Genomic DNA, 23,875 nt, shown 5'->3' with positions numbered 1-23,875 from the left:
AAATAATCGTAGTACGGAATCATTTATTCAAATCTCGTGTCATTTATTCAAAATGGCGTCACCGCTATCTAATAAAACGTTCACGAAACTATCGACAAGGTCATGACGGCCGTCATCTTACGTTACGTTGACAATCAACGTAACGTAACGCCGTCTAGGAAACCGCGCCATCTTGTTTACATAGACAACGTTCTAGTGACGTCAGTCAACGCTATATAGCGGCCGTAATATGACGGCACCGTTTTCGGAGGAATCCAAAGCTTAAGTGCCAGTTGCACCATCCGCACTTGACAGACTGATCAACTTCACTAAAGTGTCATTCAATAGAACTTGCTAACTATGTAAACAAAAGTTACTAGTAAATTGACATTCAGTGTCAATTTTAGTATGGCGGTTTGTTTGACACTTTACTAAGAAATTTGCCATACAATAAAAGGAGGATGGGCAGATTTGTATGGACATTGGCCTATGAACCAATAAGAATAGGCGACATACCATTGGATAGGTTTTTTATATACTCCATTTTTTTGTATGACGAGACTGGTCAAACGATTGGTTAAGTTTTGAAGGAGGAAACAGTCGAGTACGAAACCTCGATATTTGAGATTTTTACGCAGGATTTTTCGCCTTGTCCTTATCGCACTAGTTTTAGGAGCCGCTTCCGTTAGCGAGACGGGTATATTTACCTAAAATATTTAAATCTCAGCTCCTGTTGGCTCTTAATGATCTGCGACACAGGTACTTAGTATCGAAAAAAAACTATACAGTCACGTTTAAACTCACACTACTTTTTGCGGTGATAACTTTTTTCACACAAAGATTTGGGACTATCTGCCATAGTAAAAGTATTAGAACTTAGAATAAGCCCAGTGACATATTGCTTGTCCTATTGGCCTATGCCAATTTGCCCACCCTCATTTAGCGAACTATTTAACGATGACAAACAGTTTGGTGTAACCGACCCTAAGTGTAAGGCCTGAGTGGACGCTCGAGTTGGGCGTGTAGCGTCGAGCGGGGCGTCGCGGACAGGTTCAAACCCGTTTGAGATTTGCAGCGGTGATAAGAGCGTGCAGTCATGTCGAGCGAACAAATAACTAAAATATAAGAGTACCTATCACAGTATTAAAATTGATAAAATTGTACAAATTTTAATACTGTGATAGGTACTCTTATATTTTAGTTTTATTATTATTTTTCTCTTAGTTTATTGTTGTATGCACAAATAGCTCTGTTTTACTCTGTAGAAAACAATTTGAATTAACATGATGTTAAAATATTTTGATTAAGGAAACTGTAAGTCTAGTTTTAAGAAAATTTCCAGTGTTATATATAACTATAAAAGACTGTTTGTTTCTTGAATAAATAAATAAATAAATAAAATAATTATTGAAATACAAAATAAACCATCATCATCATACTTTAAATAAGAGTATTTATTTTCAATTTTATTATATTACCTATACTTATAATATCTTACAATTAATTTTAAAAATCAATCTTGTGCTCCAAAAATAGTCAGACAACTGTTCACGCACACGTCTAGAGGTTAGGGAAGAAAGCCGTCTGACATCGACGTCATGGTGGCTGCGGCCGATTCACACGAGCGGTGAGCGTGCACTGAGGCCAGTCTCTGGACGCTCCGCTCCGAGCGTGCACTCAGGCCTTACAACGTGTTACAGGAAGGGCGGCGGCAGGTCTGCGTCGCACGTGCTGGCGGCGCAGGGCGGCGAGCTGTGGATCGGCGCGCTGGGCGGCCGCGCGCCCTACGACGAGCCGCCCGCGCTGTCCGAGGGCGCCGGCGGCCGCGTCACCGACTACAGGTACCTCCCACCCCGCCCCACCCCCGCTCCAGGTACTACCCCACCCCCCCGCTCCAGGTACTACCCCATTTCGCACGTGCTGGCGGCGCAGGGCGGCGAGCTGTGGATCGGCGCGCTGGGCGGCCGTGTCACCGGCTACAGGTACCTCCCACCCCGCCCCACCCCCGCTCCAGGTACTACCCCACCCCCCCGCTCCAGGTACTACCCCATTTCGCACGTGCTGGCGGCGCAGGGCGGCGAGCTGTGGATCGGCGCGCTGGGCGGCCGTGTCACCGGCTACAGGTACCTCCCACCCCGCCCCACCCCCGCTCCAGGTACTACCCCACCCCCCCGCTCCAGGTACTACCCCATTTCGCACGTGCTGGCGGCGCAGGGCGGCGAGCTGTGGATCGGCGCGCTGGGCGGCCGTGTCACCGGCTACAGGTACCTCCCACCCCGCCCCACCCCCGCTCCAGGTACTACCCCACCCCCCCGCTCCAGGTACAGTGGGCCAAGAAAGTGGTCTACCAGTCTTGACAAAAGTTTCTGCGAGATCTAACGATAGCTAAGGTTGACAATGACGTACAGTTGACGTACGTGTGTCGACCTTGTCTCATGACGTTCAAACGAACCTCAACCGTAGGGTGGTAGACCACTTTCTTGGCCCACTATACTACCCCACCCCCCGGTCCAGTACCGCTGCTTGTGTAAAGGTGACGTTTGACAATACAGGTTCCACAAAACGGCTTCATATATTTCGGCTTTCAAAGCGCTGTATTTTTTCGCAGCCTCCGACTAGATCAGTAACTATTTGAGTGAATAAAACTTCAAATTTTAAGTTTTACACGTCCTCCGTAACATGATTCACCTCCTGCTAGCGCCATCTTGTGTTGAGTAGTGATAATCATTGTTGACGTTAGCGAACGAGTATAAACAATACAGCGCTCAACGCCTGTGTTTATCGTCGTACATTTTAAGTTTAATTTCTCTATTTCGTCCACTAGATGGCAGACCATCAAACGCGCCGATGAACTTCCATCTACTGTAGGGTGCAGCCTTCCTATTGGCGTGAAGTGTCTTTACACTTCTGACCTTTGTCAAGATAATGTTTTCGAGTTAAAAATGTTCAGGAAAACCAGCATCATTATCCTATGGACAATACAATAGTAAACGATTTGGGTACATGTTACTGACATTTTCATCCTACACCTTTTAAAAATAGAATGTTCGCATCTACCTCTATAGACGGGATTCCACCAGGGACATTGGTGGAATCCTGCCTTAAGGCGCGCGACACTGTTCTATGTCCGCAGGAAAAATGAGTAACCCAACTATATTACAAAAAACTAAATTGTCATGGGTAAAAGTGCATCCTAATATAATTTGACAGGATTAAAGAGTTCGGCGCGCTCATGCAACAGAACCGGCTGTTCCCGCTGCGCGGCGCCGGCGCCAACGCGCGGGCCAAGGCGCGCCTGCAGCGCCACACCACCTACTGGCCGCTCACCATCTCCTCCACGCTCGTCTTCAACCTGGGCTCCGTGAGTATGCAACAGAACCGGCTGTTCCCGCTGCGCGGCGCCGGCGCCAACGCGCGGGCCAAGGCGCGCCTGCAGCGCCACACCACCTACTGGCCGCTCACCATCTCCTCCACGCTCGTCTTCAACCTGGGCTCCGTGAGTATGCAACAGAACCGGCTGTTCCCGCTGCGCGGCGCCGGCGCCAACGCGCGGGCCAAGGCGCGCCTGCAGCGCCACACCACCTACTGGCCGCTCACCATCTCCTCCACGCTCGTCTTCAACCTGGGCTCCGTGAGTATGCAACAGAACCGGCTGTTCCCGCTGCGCGGCGCCGGCGCCAACGCGCGGGCCAAGGCGCGCCTGCAGCGCCACACCACCTACTGGCCGCTCACCATCTCCTCCACGCTCGTCTTCAACCTGGGCTCCGTGAGTATGCAACAGAACCGGCTGTTCCCGCTGCGCGGCGCCGGCGCCAACGCGCGGGCCAAGGCGCGCCTGCAGCGCCACACCACCTACTGGCCGCTCACCATCTCCTCCACGCTCGTCTTCAACCTGGGCTCCGTGAGTATGCAACAGAACCGGCTGTTCCCGCTGCGCGGCGCCGGCGCCAACGCGCGGGCCAAGGCGCGCCTGCAGCGCCACACCACCTACTGGCCGCTCACCATCTCCTCCACGCTCGTCTTCAACCTGGGCTCCGTGAGTATGCAACAGAACCGGCTGTTCCCGCTGCGCGGCGCCGGCGCCAACGCGCGGGCCAAGGCGCGCCTGCAGCGCCACACCACCTACTGGCCGCTCACCATCTCCTCCACGCTCGTCTTCAACCTGGGCTCCGTGAGTATGCAACAGAACCGGCTGTTCCCGCTGCGCGGCGCCGGCGCCAACGCGCGGGCCAAGGCGCGCCTGCAGCGCCACACCACCTACTGGCCGCTCACCATCTCCTCCACGCTCGTCTTCAACCTGGGCTCCGTGAGTATGCAACAGAACCGGCTGTTCCCGCTGCGCGGCGCCGGCGCCAACGCGCGGGCCAAGGCGCGCCTGCAGCGCCACACCACCTACTGGCCGCTCACCATCTCCTCCACGCTCGTCTTCAACCTGGGCTCCGTGAGTATGCAACAGAACCGGCTGTTCCCGCTGCGCGGCGCCGGCGCCAACGCGCGGGCCAAGGCGCGCCTGCAGCGCCACACCACCTACTGGCCGCTCACCATCTCCTCCACGCTCGTCTTCAACCTGGGCTCCGTGAGTATGCAACAGAACCGGCTGTTCCCGCTGCGCGGCGCCGGCGCCAACGCGCGGGCCAAGGCGCGCCTGCAGCGCCACACCACCTACTGGCCGCTCACCATCTCCTCCACGCTCGTCTTCAACCTGGGCTCCGTGAGTATGCAACAGAACCGGCTGTTCCCGCTGCGCGGCGCCGGCGCCAACGCGCGGGCCAAGGCGCGCCTGCAGCGCCACACCACCTACTGGCCGCTCACCATCTCCTCCACGCTCGTCTTCAACCTGGGCTCCGTGAGTATGCAACAGAACCGGCTGTTCCCGCTGCGCGGCGCCGGCGCCAACGCGCGGGCCAAGGCGCGCCTGCAGCGCCACACCACCTACTGGCCGCTCACCATCTCCTCCACGCTCGTCTTCAACCTGGGCTCCGTGAGTATGCAACAGAACCGGCTGTTCCCGCTGCGCGGCGCCGGCGCCAACGCGCGGGCCAAGGCGCGCCTGCAGCGCCACACCACCTACTGGCCGCTCACCATCTCCTCCACGCTCGTCTTCAACCTGGGCTCCGTGAGTATGCAACAGAACCGGCTGTTCCCGCTGCGCGGCGCCGGCGCCAACGCGCGGGCCAAGGCGCGCCTGCAGCGCCACACCACCTACTGGCCGCTCACCATCTCCTCCACGCTCGTCTTCAACCTGGGCTCCGTGAGTATGCAACAGAACCGGCTGTTCCCGCTGCGCGGCGCCGGCGCCAACGCGCGGGCCAAGGCGCGCCTGCAGCGCCACACCACCTACTGGCCGCTCACCATCTCCTCCACGCTCGTCTTCAACCTGGGCTCCGTGAGTATGCAACAGAACCGGCTGTTCCCGCTGCGCGGCGCCGGCGCCAACGCGCGGGCCAAGGCGCGCCTGCAGCGCCACACCACCTACTGGCCGCTCACCATCTCCTCCACGCTCGTCTTCAACCTGGGCTCCGTGAGTATGCAACAGAACCGGCTGTTCCCGCTGCGCGGCGCCGGCGCCAACGCGCGGGCCAAGGCGCGCCTGCAGCGCCACACCACCTACTGGCCGCTCACCATCTCCTCCACGCTCGTCTTCAACCTGGGCTCCGTGAGTATGCAACAGAACCGGCTGTTCCCGCTGCGCGGCGCCGGCGCCAACGCGCGGGCCAAGGCGCGCCTGCAGCGCCACACCACCTACTGGCCGCTCACCATCTCCTCCACGCTCGTCTTCAACCTGGGCTCCGTGAGTATGCAACAGAACCGGCTGTTCCCGCTGCGCGGCGCCGGCGCCAACGCGCGGGCCAAGGCGCGCCTGCAGCGCCACACCACCTACTGGCCGCTCACCATCTCCTCCACGCTCGTCTTCAACCTGGGCTCCGTGAGTATGCAACAGAACCGGCTGTTCCCGCTGCGCGGCGCCGGCGCCAACGCGCGGGCCAAGGCGCGCCTGCAGCGCCACACCACCTACTGGCCGCTCACCATCTCCTCCACGCTCGTCTTCAACCTGGGCTCCGTGAGTATGCAACAGAACCGGCTGTTCCCGCTGCGCGGCGCCGGCGCCAACGCGCGGGCCAAGGCGCGCCTGCAGCGCCACACCACCTACTGGCCGCTCACCATCTCCTCCACGCTCGTCTTCAACCTGGGCTCCGTGAGTATGCAACAGAACCGGCTGTTCCCGCTGCGCGGCGCCGGCGCCAACGCGCGGGCCAAGGCGCGCCTGCAGCGCCACACCACCTACTGGCCGCTCACCATCTCCTCCACGCTCGTCTTCAACCTGGGCTCCGTGAGTATGCAACAGAACCGGCTGTTCCCGCTGCGCGGCGCCGGCGCCAACGCGCGGGCCAAGGCGCGCCTGCAGCGCCACACCACCTACTGGCCGCTCACCATCTCCTCCACGCTCGTCTTCAACCTGGGCTCCGTGAGTATGCAACAGAACCGGCTGTTCCCGCTGCGCGGCGCCGGCGCCAACGCGCGGGCCAAGGCGCGCCTGCAGCGCCACACCACCTACTGGCCGCTCACCATCTCCTCCACGCTCGTCTTCAACCTGGGCTCCGTGAGTATGCAACAGAACCGGCTGTTCCCGCTGCGCGGCGCCGGCGCCAACGCGCGGGCCAAGGCGCGCCTGCAGCGCCACACCACCTACTGGCCGCTCACCATCTCCTCCACGCTCGTCTTCAACCTGGGCTCCGTGAGTACCCGGCGCGGCGGCTCCGCACAGAACGAGCCGCCAAGCGAGGGAATTGCCGCGCGAAGCAGCTCGGTCGGTGGCGACGTGCCTGCGGTCGAGGTACGTCTACACAGAACAGACCGAGGTGCTTCGCGCGGCAATGGGGTTGGGAACTGTCATAGATGGCGCCATCATAGCTTCAGTCCATAAATTACCCCCATAAATTACGTCAATTACCCCCCCCCCCCCCCCCCTAAAATCATCCAAAAATCATGCTTCGAATAACCACGTTTCCTCCTACGTCAGGCTACCATCATTCGATGACCAGACCCCCGGCCCCCTTTTTCTATGAGACTTGCTTGGCTTAAAGGGCTGGCATCCAGGGCATTAAAAAACTAAAATTTTACACTATTCTAGGGACTGACAGGGCAAGCTATGATGGCGCCATCTGCTAAATACTTCGACCGGCCAACCCCATTTCCTGGCGAGGCGGCTCGTTCTATGCGGACCCGCCTATTGATGTACTTTGTTAGAAGTTCAACCTTTCTTTTTCCTAGGATAGTGGTGCCGTCATATAGCGGCCGTCTCCATACTAAATAATACGGCTAAATATGGATGTCGTAGTATTTGTATGGAGACGGCCGCTATATGACGGCACCGCTTTCGGAGGAAACCAAAGCTTTACATTCTCCTGGGTGACTCTCTAAAGATCGGTTTTCCTAGGATAGCGGTGCCGTCATATAGCGGCCGTCTCCATACTAAATAATACGTCTAAATATGGATGTCGTAGTATTTGTATGGAGACGGCCGCTATATGACGGCACTGCTTTCGGAGGAAACCAAAGCTTAATACCGTTTTCTAAGGCAATTAAAGTCACCATACACTCTTTTGTGGTAGTTAAAGCTTATAAGCCCTTTCCATTGGTAGAAACCGAGCGCGTCAGTAAAACGTGGTGTACGGTATCTTCAAACAAACTAGGCATGCTCCTATTGTCCCCAGCTAACGGGACAGAATAACGACAAGAAATACTTGATCCGCCCTAGAATGAGTTCGACAGTGAGTGTTAGAATGGAATTTGCCGGTCGAAGCGTTTTACATATGACAATCCTATTTTAGTATCAAATTCTGTTTTTTTATGTCTTTTATGACTTTTTGACCCGTATCCATCTAACCAGACAACATGAAGAAGCAACTCGAAATTTCTATCATTACTTTAGCAGTCTTCTTGATAAAATGAAGCTTTACCATCTGTTTTTGAAGAATAAAATAAAGGGAGCCTTACGAGCTGGTGTGGGGAAACGTAATTAATCATAACCTATTTGAACGTCACGTAATTTTTTGTACGCGACACAAAAACAATTATATATTATTACGTCTACAAAAACTCCACTAGATGGCGGTGTTATGTATGATACCAAACTGGCTAACGACTCTCCATCGTAAGTTTAATTTATACGAATTGATGTCTCCGTTGTTACCGTTACCGTTACCTTTCCATATAACAGTTGACGTAGAGATCGGTTTCTCTACGACGTTTCCATTTGTGACGTTTATGTCACATAGTTTTTATAGGCCCGGTTCTTTAATACCGGGGCCGTTATTGTATGAAACTAGCAGATTCAAAATATGAAGTCCACAAGAGTAGGCCAGCCGTTTTTGAGTTACTTATTGCAAAAAGTCTTCTCTTCTTAGTAAAAAGACGTACAAAACGCTGCGAAAGTACTCCCTTATGCTTGTAATGTACATAGGTGAATCAACTTTTTGACATGTCTAAATGCCAATGCAATTGGTTTGACCAACTTTAGTTGATCCACCCTGGAAAAAAAAGTTAGTCACTTTTTTGCACGCGGCATGATACATACTTTTTACGTCTAACAAAAACGCCACTAGATGGCGTTGTTACAAGGCCCAACTGGCTAGCGTCTGGCCATCGTAGTTTAACTTTACGAATTGACGTCTTTCTATTAATTTATTATTATGACGGAATGTCGTAGAGATCGGTTTCTCTACGACGCGGTGTTGCCAGTTGTGACGCTTATGTCACATTATTTTTAGAGGACCGGTTCTTTTATACCGGGGCCGTTATTGTATGAAACTATTGCGTATCAAAGGACTGTCCCATTTCAGACTACGGCCACATTCGAACTTTAAGATACGTCAAATACTAGAGATTGAAACGATACGGTTTGGATATGTCAGTGTCAAAAGTGACGCGTTTGTTTGAAGAAACGTCACTTTTGACCCTTTTTTGACGTCGATATCGTTTCAATCTCTAGTATTTGACGTATCTTAAAGTTCGAATATGGTCGATAGACAGAGATAATCATACTATATCATATATTTGTCTTAACTAGTACTAGCACCCAAAAGAAAAGGATGAGTATAGTTTTTTTGTTCCTATTTACTGACAAATTGGTTTGACCAACTAATAGAAGATTCAAAATATCGGCCAGACTATGCTCATTGGCACTGTCGCAATCACAACCCTATTGGCAAGGTGCGCAGTCGGTGGAGGGGGAAGTGGCGCTGATCGTCACAAACACAGGTAATCTTATGGAATGTCTGACATTAGTACTAGCGGCAGCCGCTTGAACTAATTTTACTCCATAAGATTTAACGTAGAAATTCTGCCAAAATGAGGGCAGCACCAGTCGTGCACCTAGCGAATAATTGCTTAATGACATGTGTCTGCGTACCCATCGTAGGTGCGAAATACTTGGTTGATCGCTGACTGTACTTTTATTTTAACAGGCAGTTAATACAGTTGGTCAAACCAATTTGTCAGAACCAGGAAAACTATACTCATCCTTTTCTTTTGGGTGCTAGCACTAGTGTAAGACAAATATAGTATGATTCTCTCTATGTTTGAAATGAGTCATTTGACAAACTATACAGGGTCATTTTTGGATCGTTAGCCATATTGTGCGAGGTGATTAAGTAGGTCATACTGAACAACTTTTTCTATGGGACTAACCCCGAAATCCCAAAAAATTTTTTGCCTTCCCATAGAAAACGTCGACATCCACTCGACCAAAATGTATGAAAAGGCCAAAAAAAATTTGTGATTTCGGAGTTGGTCCCATAGAAAAAGTTGTTCAGTATGGCCTACCTAATCCCCTCGCACAATATGGCTAACGGTCCAAAAATAACCCTGTATATATGTATTTGGATTTGTTAGCTTTGTCCCATTGAGAGTTGCCTGCGGAAAGAAAAGTACAGTCAGCGACAAAAGCGTGTATCAACTTGTATTTTGGTATTATTTCCAAGGTGATGGAGCCCCTGACCCGGCTGGTGGTACAAGAGACACTGACGGAGGACGAGGTGGACACGTGCCGCGGCGTGCTGCTGGCTCTGCTGGGAATGGAGTCGCGACACGAGTTCCCCAATGCACAACTACCGTCAAACTTGAGGTACCTGCTACAGTTTGTATTTTGGTATTATTTCCAAGGTGATGGAGCCCCTGACCCGTCTGGTGGTGCAAGAGACACTGAAGGAGGACGAGGTGGACACGTGCCGCGGCGTGCTGCTGGCGCTGCTGGGAATGGAGTCGCGACACGAGTTCCCCACTGCACAACTACCATCAAACTTGAGGTACCTGGTATTATTTCCAAGGTGATGGAACCCCTGACCCGGCTGGTGGTGCAGGAGACACTGACGGAGGACGAGGTGGACACGTGCCGCGGCGTGCTGCTGGCGCTGCTGGGAATGGAGTCGCGACACGAGTTCCCCAATGCACAACTACCGTCAAACTTGAGGTACCTGGTATTATTTCCAAGGTGATGGAGCCCCTGACCCGTCTGGTGGTGCAAGAGACACTGACGGAGGACGAGGTGGACACGTGCCGCGGCGTGCTGCTGGCGCTGCTGGGAATGGAGTGGCGACACGAGTTACCCACTGCACAACTACCGTCAAACTTGAGGTACCTGCTACAGTTTGTATTTTGGTATTATTTCCAAGGTGATGGAGCCCCTGACCCGTCTGGTGGTGCAAGAGACACTGACGGAGGACGAGGTGTACACGTGCCGCGGCGTGCTGCTGGCGCTGCTGGGAATGGAGTCGCGACACGAGTTCCCCACTGCACAACTACCGTCAAACTTGAGGTACCTGAGCCATTTTATTTAAAGTTGTCCCCTACACTTTTTTTTTTCAAACTTGGGATTTTTTATGTTATTTCTACTCAGAATCACGAGCTCTTTTGATCCTAATAGGAGAAAAAAAGTGTCCTAAAATTTCCATACATTTTTCGATCTTTCCATTCCGAGACCGCCATACAAAGTCTATGTAAAATGGTACCGGAATGGAAATAAAAACCTTGGGACACTTTTTTCTCCTATTAGGATAGAAAGAGCTCGTGATTCTGAGTAGAAATAACATAGAAATTCACAAATTAAAAAAAAAGTGTGGGGGACAACTTTAAATAAAATGACCCACCTGTGCCCTGTTTATCAAAAGCTTGTAACTTGTAATACAAGTGGAAGTCCCTTTCTAACAAAAGCTGCCAAAAAGGGACTTCCACTTGTATTACAAGTTACAAGCTTTTGATAAACAGGGCACAGCTAGTGTTTTTTTTAGCATTAGAAATAAGGTAAACAATCTTGATGTTCCTTTTTATTGAAAAACACTTTTGAAAAATAAGCCACACCAAATATGAAACAATTATGAATCATATACGATTATTTACATTCTATTGCTTTTGTAAGTAATAGTAACTGATTTAAAAAAAAGCGTTTTTCAATTAAAAGACGCGTCAAGATCGCGTAGTCTTTTTCTAATGGTAGATCACCGCGAGCGCGGAGGTTTGGCTGAAAGATATCGTATTTGGCGGTAAGACGGATACATTTTAGGGGGTACAGTAGACTTCATAAATATATATACATTTCTTCACCTTAATCCATTGCAACAAGGTGACAAAATGTATACATATTTATGAACTCGACTACTGTACAACTTCAGAAGGAACTTGTTGTTACCGAATTTGTCGCTAGATGTCGCTGCGCTACGCCAATGGACATCGTACATCGCGGTGTTAAGATTTTTCCTGATTCAATGACCTTCTTCGAACAAGTTTAACTTGTTATCGCTTCTCGGCCTTTTGGCTAAGATCAAAGTGTAGTATCTGTTCTTTTCAGCTTAATATCTGAAAGTTCCCTCACTGAGGGACCAGTATATTAAACTGATTTTTGTAAACCGACGGGATGTTCGGTGCTCGCTCCACTCCCGTCACGGGTCGGCCCGGCATTGCAGTGCCGCCGGGATTGGCCCACATAATTACTTGAATAATTCTATATCTTTCCGTCGAAGTCTTAACATATTAAACGTTTGCGTTTTATCACTTTTATTAAAACGGGATCTCGTATTTTTCTCCTGCAATGGGAGGCAAACGTTTTAGATATAATAAATATGTATTTCAAATTACCATTCAATAGTAGTTTATGCAACAGTGATATAATAAGGGTTCTTAAAATTCAAGGGTCGAAGTTACAAAACGAGACGTAGTCGAGTTTTGTAAAAAAAGACCCGAGAATTTTAAGAACCAATTATGAGCTGTTGCATACATTACTTTTTCTATGACAGCTGCAGCAAAAAAAAAAAAAGAGTTGTTATTAAAAAAAAGAGTTATTATAAAAAAAAAGTTATTATTTAAAAAAAATTGAGTTATTATTTAAAAAAAAAGAGTTATTATTGTAAATGAAAACATACCTCTTTCAATCAAGATGATCGGAACTTGTATCTTTAAAAAAAATAAAGCAGTTGTATTATACTCATAAGATGACTGCTAGCAGTCATCTTATGAGCCTATAGACAAAGCATTCAAATGACATTGCTTTAGATATCACTGTCAGTCATTTAATTGACACATTTAAGTGCTGGAGTAGAAAAAAATATTTTCAGATTTCCGTCCGGTTATTAGGTTATTGACTACCAAAGTAAATTTTAGAAGGTAATACTTTGTTATATGTATCTTCCTTTTTACTCCGTGGGTAAATTTAGAAGGTCAATCTATAGTCTATACTATAGTCTCCTTCCTGATATTATTTACTAGGTACCCATTAGAATTAGTTACCTTTTAATCAATTACCTTCTTTTTTGACTCGTTGGGTGAATTTATTTTTATTTATTTATTTTCCATGAGGAAAAATTTGGATGGTAAAATTTTACAACCACATCCTTCCTTTCTAGAATGTACATTACCGCTCGAGTCAAAGAGGAAGTAAATATCATCTGAATTTTCCCAGTGTGATAATAAATATTTGATTCGTGATCTGGGGGCCGATTTTTGAATTTCGATCGCTCGATTTCGTCACTCGAAAATCGGTGGAAAACGGCGAAATGCTAATTTTTGAAATACGAGCGATCCAAATTTGGAATCTATTGGTATTGACCACTCGATTTCAATTCTATTAGTAGAATTTAAATGCCTAGTAGTGGAGATATTAATTAAAGAAATACACGAAATCGAGTGGTCGAAATTCAAAAATCGGTCCCCTGTCTTCCCGCAGGGGCAAGTCGAGCAGCCGCCGCGAGGAGCAGTGGCGGCAGGTGTGGAGCGAGCTGGAGGCGCTCGTGCGCGCGCACTCCGCCTCGCCCGCGCACCGCGCGCTGCTGCGCACGCTGCTCGAGTGCCGCGCGCACAACCACCAGGACAGTCAGTACAATACTACTTGAGCAGAGAGCAGGCGATTTTTTGTATGGATTTTATGGGCCGGTTACGAGAAGTTAAAGAGCTGGCGAGCGGCTGCCCCTCCTACAATTGCTACCTACCCCCTCTGTTAATTTTAACAGACCGCAGCCGCATTTTTAGGGTTCCGTAGCCAAATGGCAAAAAACGGAACCCTTATAGATTCGTCATGTCCGTCTGTCTGTCTGTCCGTCCGTATGTCACAGCCACTTTTTTCCGAAACTATAAGAACTATACTGTTGAAACTTGGTAAGTACATAGATGCATTCTGTGAACCGCATTAAGATTCTCACACAAAAATAGAAAACGAACAAAAAATTCTGGGGGTTCCCCATACTTAGAACTGAAACTCAAAAAATTTTTTTTTCATCAAACCCATACGTGTGAGGTATCTATGGATAGGTCTTCAAAAATGATATTGAGGTTTCTAATATATTTTTTTCCTAAACTGAATAGTTTGCGCGAGAGACACTTCCAAAGTGGTAAAATGTGTGTCCCCCCCCCCCCCCTGTAAGTTCTAAAATAAGAGAATGATAAAACTAAAAAAAATATATGATGTACATTACCATGCAAACTTCCACCGAAAATTGGTTTGAACGAGATCTAGTAAGTAGTTTTTTTTAATACGTCATAAATCCCCTAAATACGGAACCCTTCATGGGCGAGTCCGACTCGCACTTGGCCGCTTTTTTGAATAATGAATCTGTATCTTTCAGGTGACAACCGCGCATCCGTAATTCGAGCGACGACGGACTCGCCGCTGTCGCCGACGGGGGCGGGTGCGACGGCGGGTGGCGCCGCGGCGGGCGACGTGTGGGCGCCGCGCTCCGTGCTGGACGCGCTGCTGGGCGCGCCGCGGCCCTCGCGCCGCGCAGACTTCGCGGGCCGCATGGCCGCTGGCGGCCGCGTCGCCGTGCTCTACCAGCACCTGCAGCAGGATGTGGAGGCGCAGCATTAGGGGTCCCCCCCCTCCCCTCCCCTCCCCTCCCCCCGGTCTATTCTCATTCATACAATAGGGATGTTGACATGAATCGCGAATATATAATATGTTATGTTTTTACCATAGCAGGGAATATTAGAACGCGGAAAATCATATTTTGCAAGTGTAAATATGCGTAATAAATTAATTAAAAATAATCAAAAGTATTTAAAATAATGCCCAGTATCACGTGACTGCAAACGCCAATCGGAGCGCGTGACGTAATCACAGTGGAATCACCAAAGACAAGTTATAAAACGTATAAAACCTGCCTAAGTGTCTACAGATTATCGTACCGAAACGCGATCTTGGTGCGGTGCGGCGCACGAATCGATAGTGTGTAAGGTGGTGCGTTAAGGACGCAGCTATAAGTTAGAGCGAGAAAGAAGGTCGCTGTCCGATGCGGTAGTGTGTTAAGGCTTTAAAAAAAATTGTCAGTTGCCATATAAATTTAAAAAAATTACTGACAGCAGTTTGTTTAAAACGCCGTTACGTCATCAAGGTCACGTGACAGTTTGGTGCGTTTAGGCGCGAAATTTAACACGAAACTTATTATACATGTTTTTTTATTCAAAATTAATGAATATTTTTTTTTCTGTAATTATTACGTGTCTATCTACATGCTATCTACAAAATGAAACCAGTTCTAAAAAATTGTCAACATCCCTATTTTAATTGAATCGGAGGTGGGCTGAGTGCGGATGCTTGACCGTTCCAAAATTCGGTGCGACGTTTCACGTTATCCGTTTGTGTTCCATATCCTCTTCAGCGTAAGGTACTATAATTGCCTTTGACAAAAATAAAAAATGCCCATCTCTGCTACAGACCGCATGCGATTTTAATAGTACGGTTCGAACTAATGCGATTGTTAGTATTCATCGCTTTAAGGGCGTCCGCTAGCGCGGGTGCACGCACGCGGGTGTCATTGTAGGTAAGACCCGCAGCACGCGTCCGCGCTACTCGATTGCTCATACTATTTTTCGTTAACCCACGTCAGCTAGCCCTTAAATGTCCGTTTCCAGTGTAAAGTCCCGAGACTACCGGCTCCCAGTACTGCCACATGTAGATAATTTGTACAATTTGATGATGAATTCTTGTTAAAACTTTTAAGACTGGCGTAGAATTTTGTATAAATCATGCGTGTAAATAACCTGTGAAAATGTTCATCGATTGTGTGGTAATCAGACAATGCTATTGTAAATTATAAGGGAAAAATAATGAAACTGAACACAATGAGTGTATTGTGTGTGCTTGTTTTATGTCCGTGTAGGCGTGTAATTTAGTAATAAAGAATTATATTTTGCATCCCATGTTTTTATTTTCAAATACATAGGTAATCATAAAGTCCGTAATCTAGTTGCACTGTCAAGTTTGATAGGGTAGTTTGGGGGGCACCCAAATATTATACACCCTAATTTACATAAAAAGCACTAATAACGTCTTGAAGTGTAAAACCGAAACAATACTAAAGAATACTACTTTTATGTTACGCAGTCAGTTAACGAAAGGTCATTAATTTTTTTGATGATAATTTTCATCTTGATGAATTAAATTCCTTTTTTTTGGTTGAAAATCATTTATATTACGTTATCGTACTAATAACCTGTTTATTTACTCCCCAACCTATCCGATCGCCTTGAAAGCGCGACAAGATGCATACCTAAATATTTTGATGTTATTTTGTACCTTGGTAGTTAGTTCATCTCTCCTTTCAAGTAGCTAGCTTTCTAGAAATTATAGTATGATCATATTTACTTGTTTTCCTAGGATAGCGGCACCGTCAGTCATATAGCGGCCGTCTCCATACTAAATAATACGGCTAAATATGGATGTCGTACGTCGTAGTATTTGTAGACGGCCGCTATATGACAGCACCGCTTTCGGAGGAAACCAAAGCTTTAGGGCCACCCCACATCTAGCGTCTTTCGAGCGTCGGCGTCTACAACTCTATGGCCCTGCTCGACGCAACGTCGACGCAACTGCGCAGCGACGTCATTTTCCATAGCGCTGACCGACGCCGACGCTCGAAAGACGCTAGATGTGGGGTGGCCCTTAGTGTAGTTGTTCATTGTATCTGTTGGCCTTGTTCTATTTGACTCAGTGTAAGGCCTGAGTGGACGCTCGAAGCGAAGCGTTCGGCGGGGCGTGCAGCGTGGCGTCGGGGTCAGGAGTAATTTGAGCAGCGTGCACTAAGGCCGCTCCTATACGTTTGCAATTGCATTTGTTTAACATACACGCCGCACGCCCCGCCCCGCTGCACGCCCAACTCGAGCGTCCGTAGTATTCCCGTGGGGTGGATTATTTGACTTCAAACAGGTGTCAGTGAAAGAGAAATACATAAGATAAAGGAATTGTAGTTTGTTTGGAATGAAAATGCGACATTATGAAATTAATATTTTATATTTGTTCAATAAAAACTACATTGTGGGCCCGTGTAACACCCGGCGCCCGGGTAACACGTCCTTTGTATTATCTTGTTGCATATAAACTCTGCGGGCAGACTGTGTCATAAGGCAATGGTGAGTTGTCGTCAAGGCATCTGGTCCGGTAGCGGCAGCGGCCGCCTAAACGTACTTGTTACAATTATTGGAATGTCACGCGGGATGCGAACGTTCAAACATTAAAATTATTACAAAACAAAACCTAACACTAGGCTCAGTCGAGCCGCCGTACACTCGCGTCGCAGTACACTGAGTGCGCCCGGCATAGTCCGTCGATACGCATCCAAAATATCAATACCCTATAAAACTTACAAAACCGACCGGTAATCTTAAACTTAGGGCTAAGTTACAATTAAACGGAATTCAAAATAAATTACCTAGGTACAATAGCTTAGTCTACAAAGTTATTTATAGGCGCACGGGGTTTGGTGGGATGCGCGTGTCAGTGGGTGGCTTCTCGCAGCTTCTTGGCCACGGGCGCCGCCGGCGCGTCTAGCGAGTCTCCGAGAGAGTTCTCTTCCGCTGAACTCGCCTCCTCTAGTTGCCTGTCAACAACGATCCGCACGTTTAACATTGAAACTTACAATACATTAGGTCAAATAGGGGGTAGTGACAGCCTGGCAGGACAATCAAATTATTGTTTGTAGTGGCAAATCAAATCAAATCCTAGGTGGATATTTCATAGCAGAATATGAAAAACTAAGTTGCCATTGCATTTCCTGTCTAGTAAATTTGCATAAAAAATATGGTAGGCTGTTTAACCTTTTCGACGCCGCGTCAAACACAAAAGCTGTCTCTCAGACGCCACGTCACCGAAGTGTCAAAACTGAGATTGAACTTTATGCATATGCACCTAGGTCTATGTTGCTCTGTGGTCTATGACCGATTAATACGTCTTTGGCGTTGGACCTGCGGTGCGTATATATCGGTCATTGGCGTCCAAAAGGTTAATAAAGTATAGATTTCTCAGAATTTGTTTCAAAAGCAATACTGCATTTTTGTTGCGTAACAACAATAAGTACCTACCTACAAATAAATAATGTGGTGTTTAAAATAATTAGCGCAGCCAACGTGATGTGGCTTTTTCTCGATGCAGAACATTTTTTTGTATCTAATTAAATACATTTAATGTCACATAAAACTCATCAGTACACATAAACATTGTTATTACATTAGAAATCGCCTACATTATTTTGTCTTTTACGAGCGAACCTCATGCCAACCGATCAAAAGAAAGAGCGGGTGCTTAGACGAGCCGATCACGATTTGTTGGCCAACACCATCATTTATATTTGCGCGGCGTGGGCGGCTGGCTTTGTAGGCGGATGTCATTATTCAAACACGTTTGTTCAAACTTCGCTTTATGGATGAGCGGGCCTGTAGTGGCATACGATTCAGTGTAATGGTTGACCAAAAACTATGACTTAAAAAAATAAATAACACAATGCCAATTTAATTACGTCGGAATTTAAGGTAAAAACAATGAAATTATATCGCGGTAGACCCGTTTGTGTAATTAAATATGTGTACAAAACGCGAGAGTTTAAAGTGTTACAATGATAATTTGATCAAGTATGCATTTAAACATTTTTAATTGTATATAGGGTGGTAAATTAACTGAATGTGGGTAAAGGTGGCCCGTACCTGGGGCCCCATTGCGGCATGTTGGCAGTGTCACAGTGTGACCAAGTCTGGCTGGCTATGGAACATGTTTAGTTACCGTTTGGCGCGCGGCGTGCTGAAGGCCGAGTCGGAGTTGTCGCTGGGCGAGGCAGGCGTGGCGGGCGTGGCGGGCTTGGCGTCCAGCGAGTCCTCCGTGCACGACGTCGGCGTGTCCTCGAGCACAGAGTCGGCTGCTAGCTTGCCTGCAACCAATACATCAGCCGTTACACCTGTATGTTATGTATGGGCTAAATGTTGGGATAACCAAACTGTGTAGCAGTTTAATAATAAATAATGTGTCATTTAAAAGTAACACAGAATTCTGCTCTCAATTTTCATATTAACGTAGAAGCTGAAGTTATAAGCAAAATTTTTGATCTCTTTGAGAATTTTGCAACAATCTACAGACTGCACAGTTGGTAACATAACTAATCACATACAAATGCCCTGGATACTTAAGAATCAAGTGTATAGTGCAGCGGTCGGCAACCTTTTAGCAGCCAAGGGCCAGTAGTTAACGAAGTTGACACGGGCCGTACTTTGTTTATATTTATGACTTTATCAGGCATTGTCGTTTGTCAATATTACATACAAATTAACCAAGGGAGCTCGCGGGCCCGCAAGTGACAGGTTCACGGGCCGTAGGTTGCCGGCCGCTGCCCTAGTGTATACACTTGTTAAACTCAACTCAAACAGACTTTAGTTTGCTACTCACCGTTGCCATTGGTGGGTGGTTCAAGATTACTTTCGTCGCTTGGCAGCGGTGAGCCTCCGTTTGTGGGTGCTGGCGTCGAGCTGGGGGACTTTCCAATAAGTTCTGGCCGTAGATCTGACACGATGTTGTGTGTCCATATCGCCAGCTCAACCATGTGTGGGGACCATTTTGTGCCACAGCCATTTGTCTCCTGTCAGATAAGTTTGTTTTGAGAACATGACAACTTAATGGTTTTATTTTATAGGTATACTTACCTACTACGTAAAAAAAAACTATGGCCTCACAGGCGCTAACCTAGTGGCGCGGAGATGATTGATTTCCAGTGATTCGAGTTTTATTATTACAAACGATTCTGCTGCTTCTACTGTTGCCTATGTGTTTAAAGCTTTATACTGGCACATAGATGCTACTTGCTACTAAAGATCGACAATGTTGCAATAATGCGGCAGAAAGTATGTAGAGTGTATTCCAATTAGCATTTGCTTATTTCCAAATGGGTTACATTAGAGCTGCTTTGTTATTGTTAGTAAAATGTGATATTTAACTACATACCTTATTTAACCTATCACAGACGGTCTGTATATGTGAAACAAAATTGAGGTATTCCTTGGCAGTGAAGTCGCTCCCCTCCATCTCAGGGATAGCTTGTAGGCATTCGTCGGCCATGAAGGGTGCTATTTCCGGGCTCGCCGCCGCTAGTAGTGCCGATGCTGTGGCTGTGCCTACACCTTTTAAGTTGCTGAGTGCCGTCATAGCTGATTCGATGTTGGGCAGTTTACGGAATGCTTTCTTTGTCTCGGCCATCACAGCTCGTGGTGTGTTCACTTTTATCAGATATGATAGTTGTGGATAAAACCTCCCTCTCTGCAATGGTAAAATGTTTAATGTTTATTGATCTACTTGAAACTTTTTTTTTAATTAAAAGTCTTGTGTTTTAAGTTGCTAAAGGTTTTTTACTTTTTTGTGATGAGTTTATGATTATGACAAGTGATAGGGTTTCCTTATCCATACCTTGTTTTTTTTTCTTTAGCAAATTTCCTAGTTGTCGTGATAAAATTCACATGTCCCAAATTCAATATAATTTTGAAATTTAATATACATACTACATGTAAGTATATTTCATTGTAGGAAATTAAACCCATTTGCTTCGAATTGCTGAAACTAAAATCAATCGCTGCTTTGTCTATGAATTTATCAATTTTGTTTGTTGTTCGAGAAAAACGCAAATGGACGGAATAGGCCCTATGACGGAATTAGCCACATTGACCTTAGATAAATATAATATTTCTGATATTAAACAATTGACTGTGGTGAAGAAAATGTGCTGGCCACCAGCTGTTTTATTTCAGCTACATGTTATGATGCAGTGGCGAAGTGGGCCGTCGCCCACGGCCTCGTGGCCCAAGAGGGGCCTCGTGCGAGACCCCTTCGGGCACAGTGAAAGAAAAGGGCCTCACAGATGCGGTTTCGCCCATGGCTAGATTAGTTCACGCTACGCCACTGTTATGATCAGTGATCGGAATTGGTAGTGCCATTTCACGGGACTTCGGTGCGTAAGCTTAGTATGGATATACCTTTTCACCCCGGGATTTCATATTACCTACTTCAATTAAAGACATGCCAAAAAATTTTTTTGTGAAAAAAACCGGCCAAGTGCGAGTCGGACTCGCGTTCCAAGGGTTCCGTACATTAAGTCCGACTCACGCTTGACTGCACATTTCTAATAGGTTTTCCTGTCATCTATAGGTAAAGAACTATTTTGTGTATTTTTTTCAAAAGTTTAGTTAGACCCAGTAGTTTCGGAGATAAGGGGGGGGGTGGAATGGTCATTTATTGCCTATTTTCTTGAATAACTGCTAAATTATTAATCCTAAAATTATAACTGAAATCCTTACAATGAGCTCTTTCATTTGATATGTAACACGATATAGTTTGAAAAACTTTATTTTTTAATTTTCTCATTTACCCCCCAAAAATGGCCTCCATATTTAAAATTCACTTATTTACGTTACACGTCCATCTTTGGGTCACAAACTTACATATGTGTGCCAAATTCCAACTTAATTGGTCCAGTAGTTTCGGAGAAAATGGGCTGTGACAGACGGACGGACAGACAGACGCACGAGTGATCCTATTAGGGTTCCGTTTTTTCCTTTTGAGGTACGGAACCCTAAAAATTAGAGTCTTGGAATCCCGAGTCTTGTCCATGTTAAGTACAATGTTTGAGGTCATTTACCCCAAATGGCACTACCTATTCCGATCATTGGTTATGATGTATCAGTTTACAAACACTCACCGCTTGTTTCCATTTCATGAGCTGCACCAGCTCTTCGTGTATCATATGCGCGTCCTTGCCCCTCGACTTAATCTTCTTTGGTAATTCATTCTGGTACCTGGAATTAAAAAAAAAAACGCTTATTAGAAGAAATTAAATGCAAAAACTTCTTTAATTAAAGGCAAACTATATTGTTGTAAACCTTGTAACTCACAAATCGGGGAAGCCAATACAATATATTTTTTTTTATAATTCTGTATTAATGGGTATGTCTGATTTATTTTATTATGTATTGAAATGGAAGCAACTATATTTATAAATACAAAATTCTGGTGTAAATAAATTGCTAAAGTTAATTAAGTAAGTTAATTGTTAAAGTTAGTTGTTAAGTTCCAACTAATCAAGTTGCTAACAGTGGTGATAAAGTATGTACTTAGTACCTTAATTTAATAAATTTTACCTCTTTTTTTTAGTCCTAACTTAATTGATTTATTGCATTGGGAAATGGTGTGTTTATAGATTTACAATTCTCAAATAAATATAATGCCAATATCTTATAGGTACCTAGGTATTTTACGTCAGCCATTCTTGTTTTTAGGTTTCCATATTTTAGTTATTTATAACAAGTCAAACATGTGTTAAATAATTGAATAAATGTGACCTTGAAAATTACTGCTCTTATACCACAAGAGAAAGAAAATAATAAAAACAAAGGAAACTCAATGAAAATAAACAGGTAAGTATCAGGAAGAAGTTTCCTCAAAACAGTTTCATTATGAAACGTGCAAAGTTAGTCGTTAATAAAATGATGACTCATTGTGGTCTTAAAATTAAAAGTTGTGACATAAAGGGACCTTAAGCTGCATTTAGATATCCTTCTTAAAAAAGGAATAACTAAATACTCTGAAATAACATGAATAACATCCAAGTGGATACAAAATAAAAGACAGTCACCATTTTGAGCGGATGTTAGCGTACCAAACAAAGCATTCTCAATAGAGAATATAACATAAAGTAAGCATATTTTTTAATATAATAATATGATTATACGCTTTATCTTAAGTCCTAATTAGCAGAGGACTTAACAGAATTTACAGTAAAATGCTTTAACATAGAGTTAATTTGCACGTCATGATATAAAGGCAGCCACCATTTTATAACGCCCGAGCACAGAGATATTTTCCCTCATACTGCTTCAGGAAAAACGATAGTGTCAATTTGACATCGATCCCACGTGACGCAGTGATTTTAATGAGCGGTCCGCGAACTAGAGATGCAGTCCGCGAGGGAGGTAGCTATCAAATCAGTTTGCACGGATACACACACAATACAAGTTCATTGACACGCCACGGCCGCATTTTCTCCTCTCAAAGACGAACACACTTACCAGTTGTCTAATTTTATGAGCTCCTCTGGTTTCTTTGTTTTCTGTTCAGCTTTTAGTTTAATCGCTTGTGGGTATAACTTCAAAATAGTGTCAAATTGTTTTGCATCTGCCTCCAGAAAGAAAGTAGACGTGTCTTTCGCGGCAGCCATTGTGAACGTTCTAAATGTACAGTACAATACAACACTGCGTTATTTAGTTAGCTATAGCGCCGAACTCAACGCGGCGGCAGCACCTGGCAAACTGGGCGCCCTCTCCCCACTCGACGCCATCTTGTCGAGTGAACCTCGTTATGACGTTCAATATTATTATTTAAAATTGTCTTTTTTCTTAGCTATTTGTTAAAAAATACATTAAAACCTCTACAGAATGAATAGAAGTTATCAACGAGGACCTAATTAAGTCCTCTTTATAAAGTAGGACGTTCCAGAGCGCTAAATCAAAGTACTAAAATACACTTACTCGACATTACAAGGTCATATCGGCTACACTTCAAGTCGTGGCAGCGGACATTTGCCTGGCCCCAGGGAACATCGGGATAGGAAAAAATAAACCTCATTTTGCCTTCAAATCACAACACTTGATAATTATCAAGCACTCAAATCAAAATCACGAGTAGAAATGAACACTGTGTTCACAATTTAGTCACGTCGACCTCGGGGCTTTATCACAATTTCCTTAAACGTGACGCAACACACGACACCGTTCCACCGAAACGACTTTGGTAAACACGCATATTTTCCGTTGCATTGCAGTACACACTGAGCTCCGAGTAGTCATGAAGTAGTAACTAGCGTGTACATAAGGCATTTAGGTAGTAGGACGTACATATCACCGGGGTGGAACGTCACCACACCAATCGGCTTTGTTGTTTTGTTTATAGATCGCCATGTGCTTTAAATACTTACTCCCTCTTAGAATTCAGGTGGATTACGATTGATTGAGATTTGGATAACAGAGCGGTTCGGATTAACGCTTTGTTAAATTGTCGGACATGTAACATATCATTAATTATGCTTTAATTATCTATTAGTGCTTACCCATT

At 46.1% G+C, this 23,875-nt stretch overlaps 2 protein-coding genes and 1 non-coding gene across 3 annotated transcripts in view; 2 read left to right on the top strand and 1 right to left on the bottom strand.

The window, feature by feature from the left end:
• The window catches only part of LOC134651157 (protein asunder), a 32,848-nt gene extending 18,516 nt beyond the window's left edge, over window positions 1-14,332 (top strand). Inside the window, exons 9-13 of the mRNA XM_063506193.1 lie at window positions 1,680-1,820; window positions 3,190-3,340; window positions 9,963-10,105; window positions 13,196-13,341; window positions 14,091-14,332. Of these exons, the coding sequence (XP_063362263.1) occupies window positions 1,680-1,820; window positions 3,190-3,340; window positions 9,963-10,105; window positions 13,196-13,341; window positions 14,091-14,332 (823 nt within the window). The remainder of the gene's footprint in view (window positions 1-1,679; window positions 1,821-3,189; window positions 3,341-9,962; window positions 10,106-13,195; window positions 13,342-14,090) is intronic.
• Window positions 11,772-11,964, top strand: LOC134651270 (U2 spliceosomal RNA). The gene has a single exon (XR_010097090.1). It is a non-coding gene; the product is annotated as a U2 spliceosomal RNA (small nuclear RNA).
• Window positions 14,333-16,734: 2,402 nt separating the features above from the next.
• Window positions 16,735-23,089, bottom strand: LOC134651084 (uncharacterized). Its single transcript, XM_063506070.1, has 6 exons — window positions 22,834-23,089; window positions 21,468-21,564; window positions 19,724-20,035; window positions 19,172-19,361; window positions 18,515-18,659; window positions 16,735-17,339 (listed from the first exon to the last, which is right to left on the bottom strand). The coding sequence occupies exons 1-6, from the start codon at window positions 22,980-22,982 to the stop codon at window positions 17,237-17,239; spliced, it is 996 nt and encodes a 331-aa protein (XP_063362140.1). The 5' UTR covers window positions 22,983-23,089; the 3' UTR covers window positions 16,735-17,236.
• Between the last annotated feature and the right edge of the window lie 786 nt (window positions 23,090-23,875).

Source organism: Cydia amplana, chromosome 9, assembly GCF_948474715.1.
Source record: "Cydia amplana chromosome 9, ilCydAmpl1.1, whole genome shotgun sequence".
Taxonomy (NCBI): domain Eukaryota; kingdom Metazoa; phylum Arthropoda; class Insecta; order Lepidoptera; family Tortricidae; genus Cydia; species Cydia amplana.
Note: the sequence above shows the minus strand (reverse complement) of the source record. Positions and strands in the feature narration are given on the sequence as shown.

What these genes read in the sequence shown, in the direction of transcription:
- LOC134651084 (XM_063506070.1), bottom strand. Translation starts at nt 22,982, where the DNA reads ATGGCTGCCGCGAAAGACACGTCTACTTTCTTTCTGGAGGCAGATGCA. An exon ending in CTCATAAAATTAGACAACTG is followed by an intron (nt 21,565 to 22,833) that starts GTAAGTGTGTTC and finishes TTTTAATTCCAG; the next exon opens with GTACCAGAATGAATTACCAA. An exon ending in TCATGAAATGGAAACAAGCG is followed by an intron (nt 20,036 to 21,467) that starts GTGAGTGTTTGT and finishes TTACCATTGCAG; the next exon opens with AGAGGGAGGTTTTATCCACA.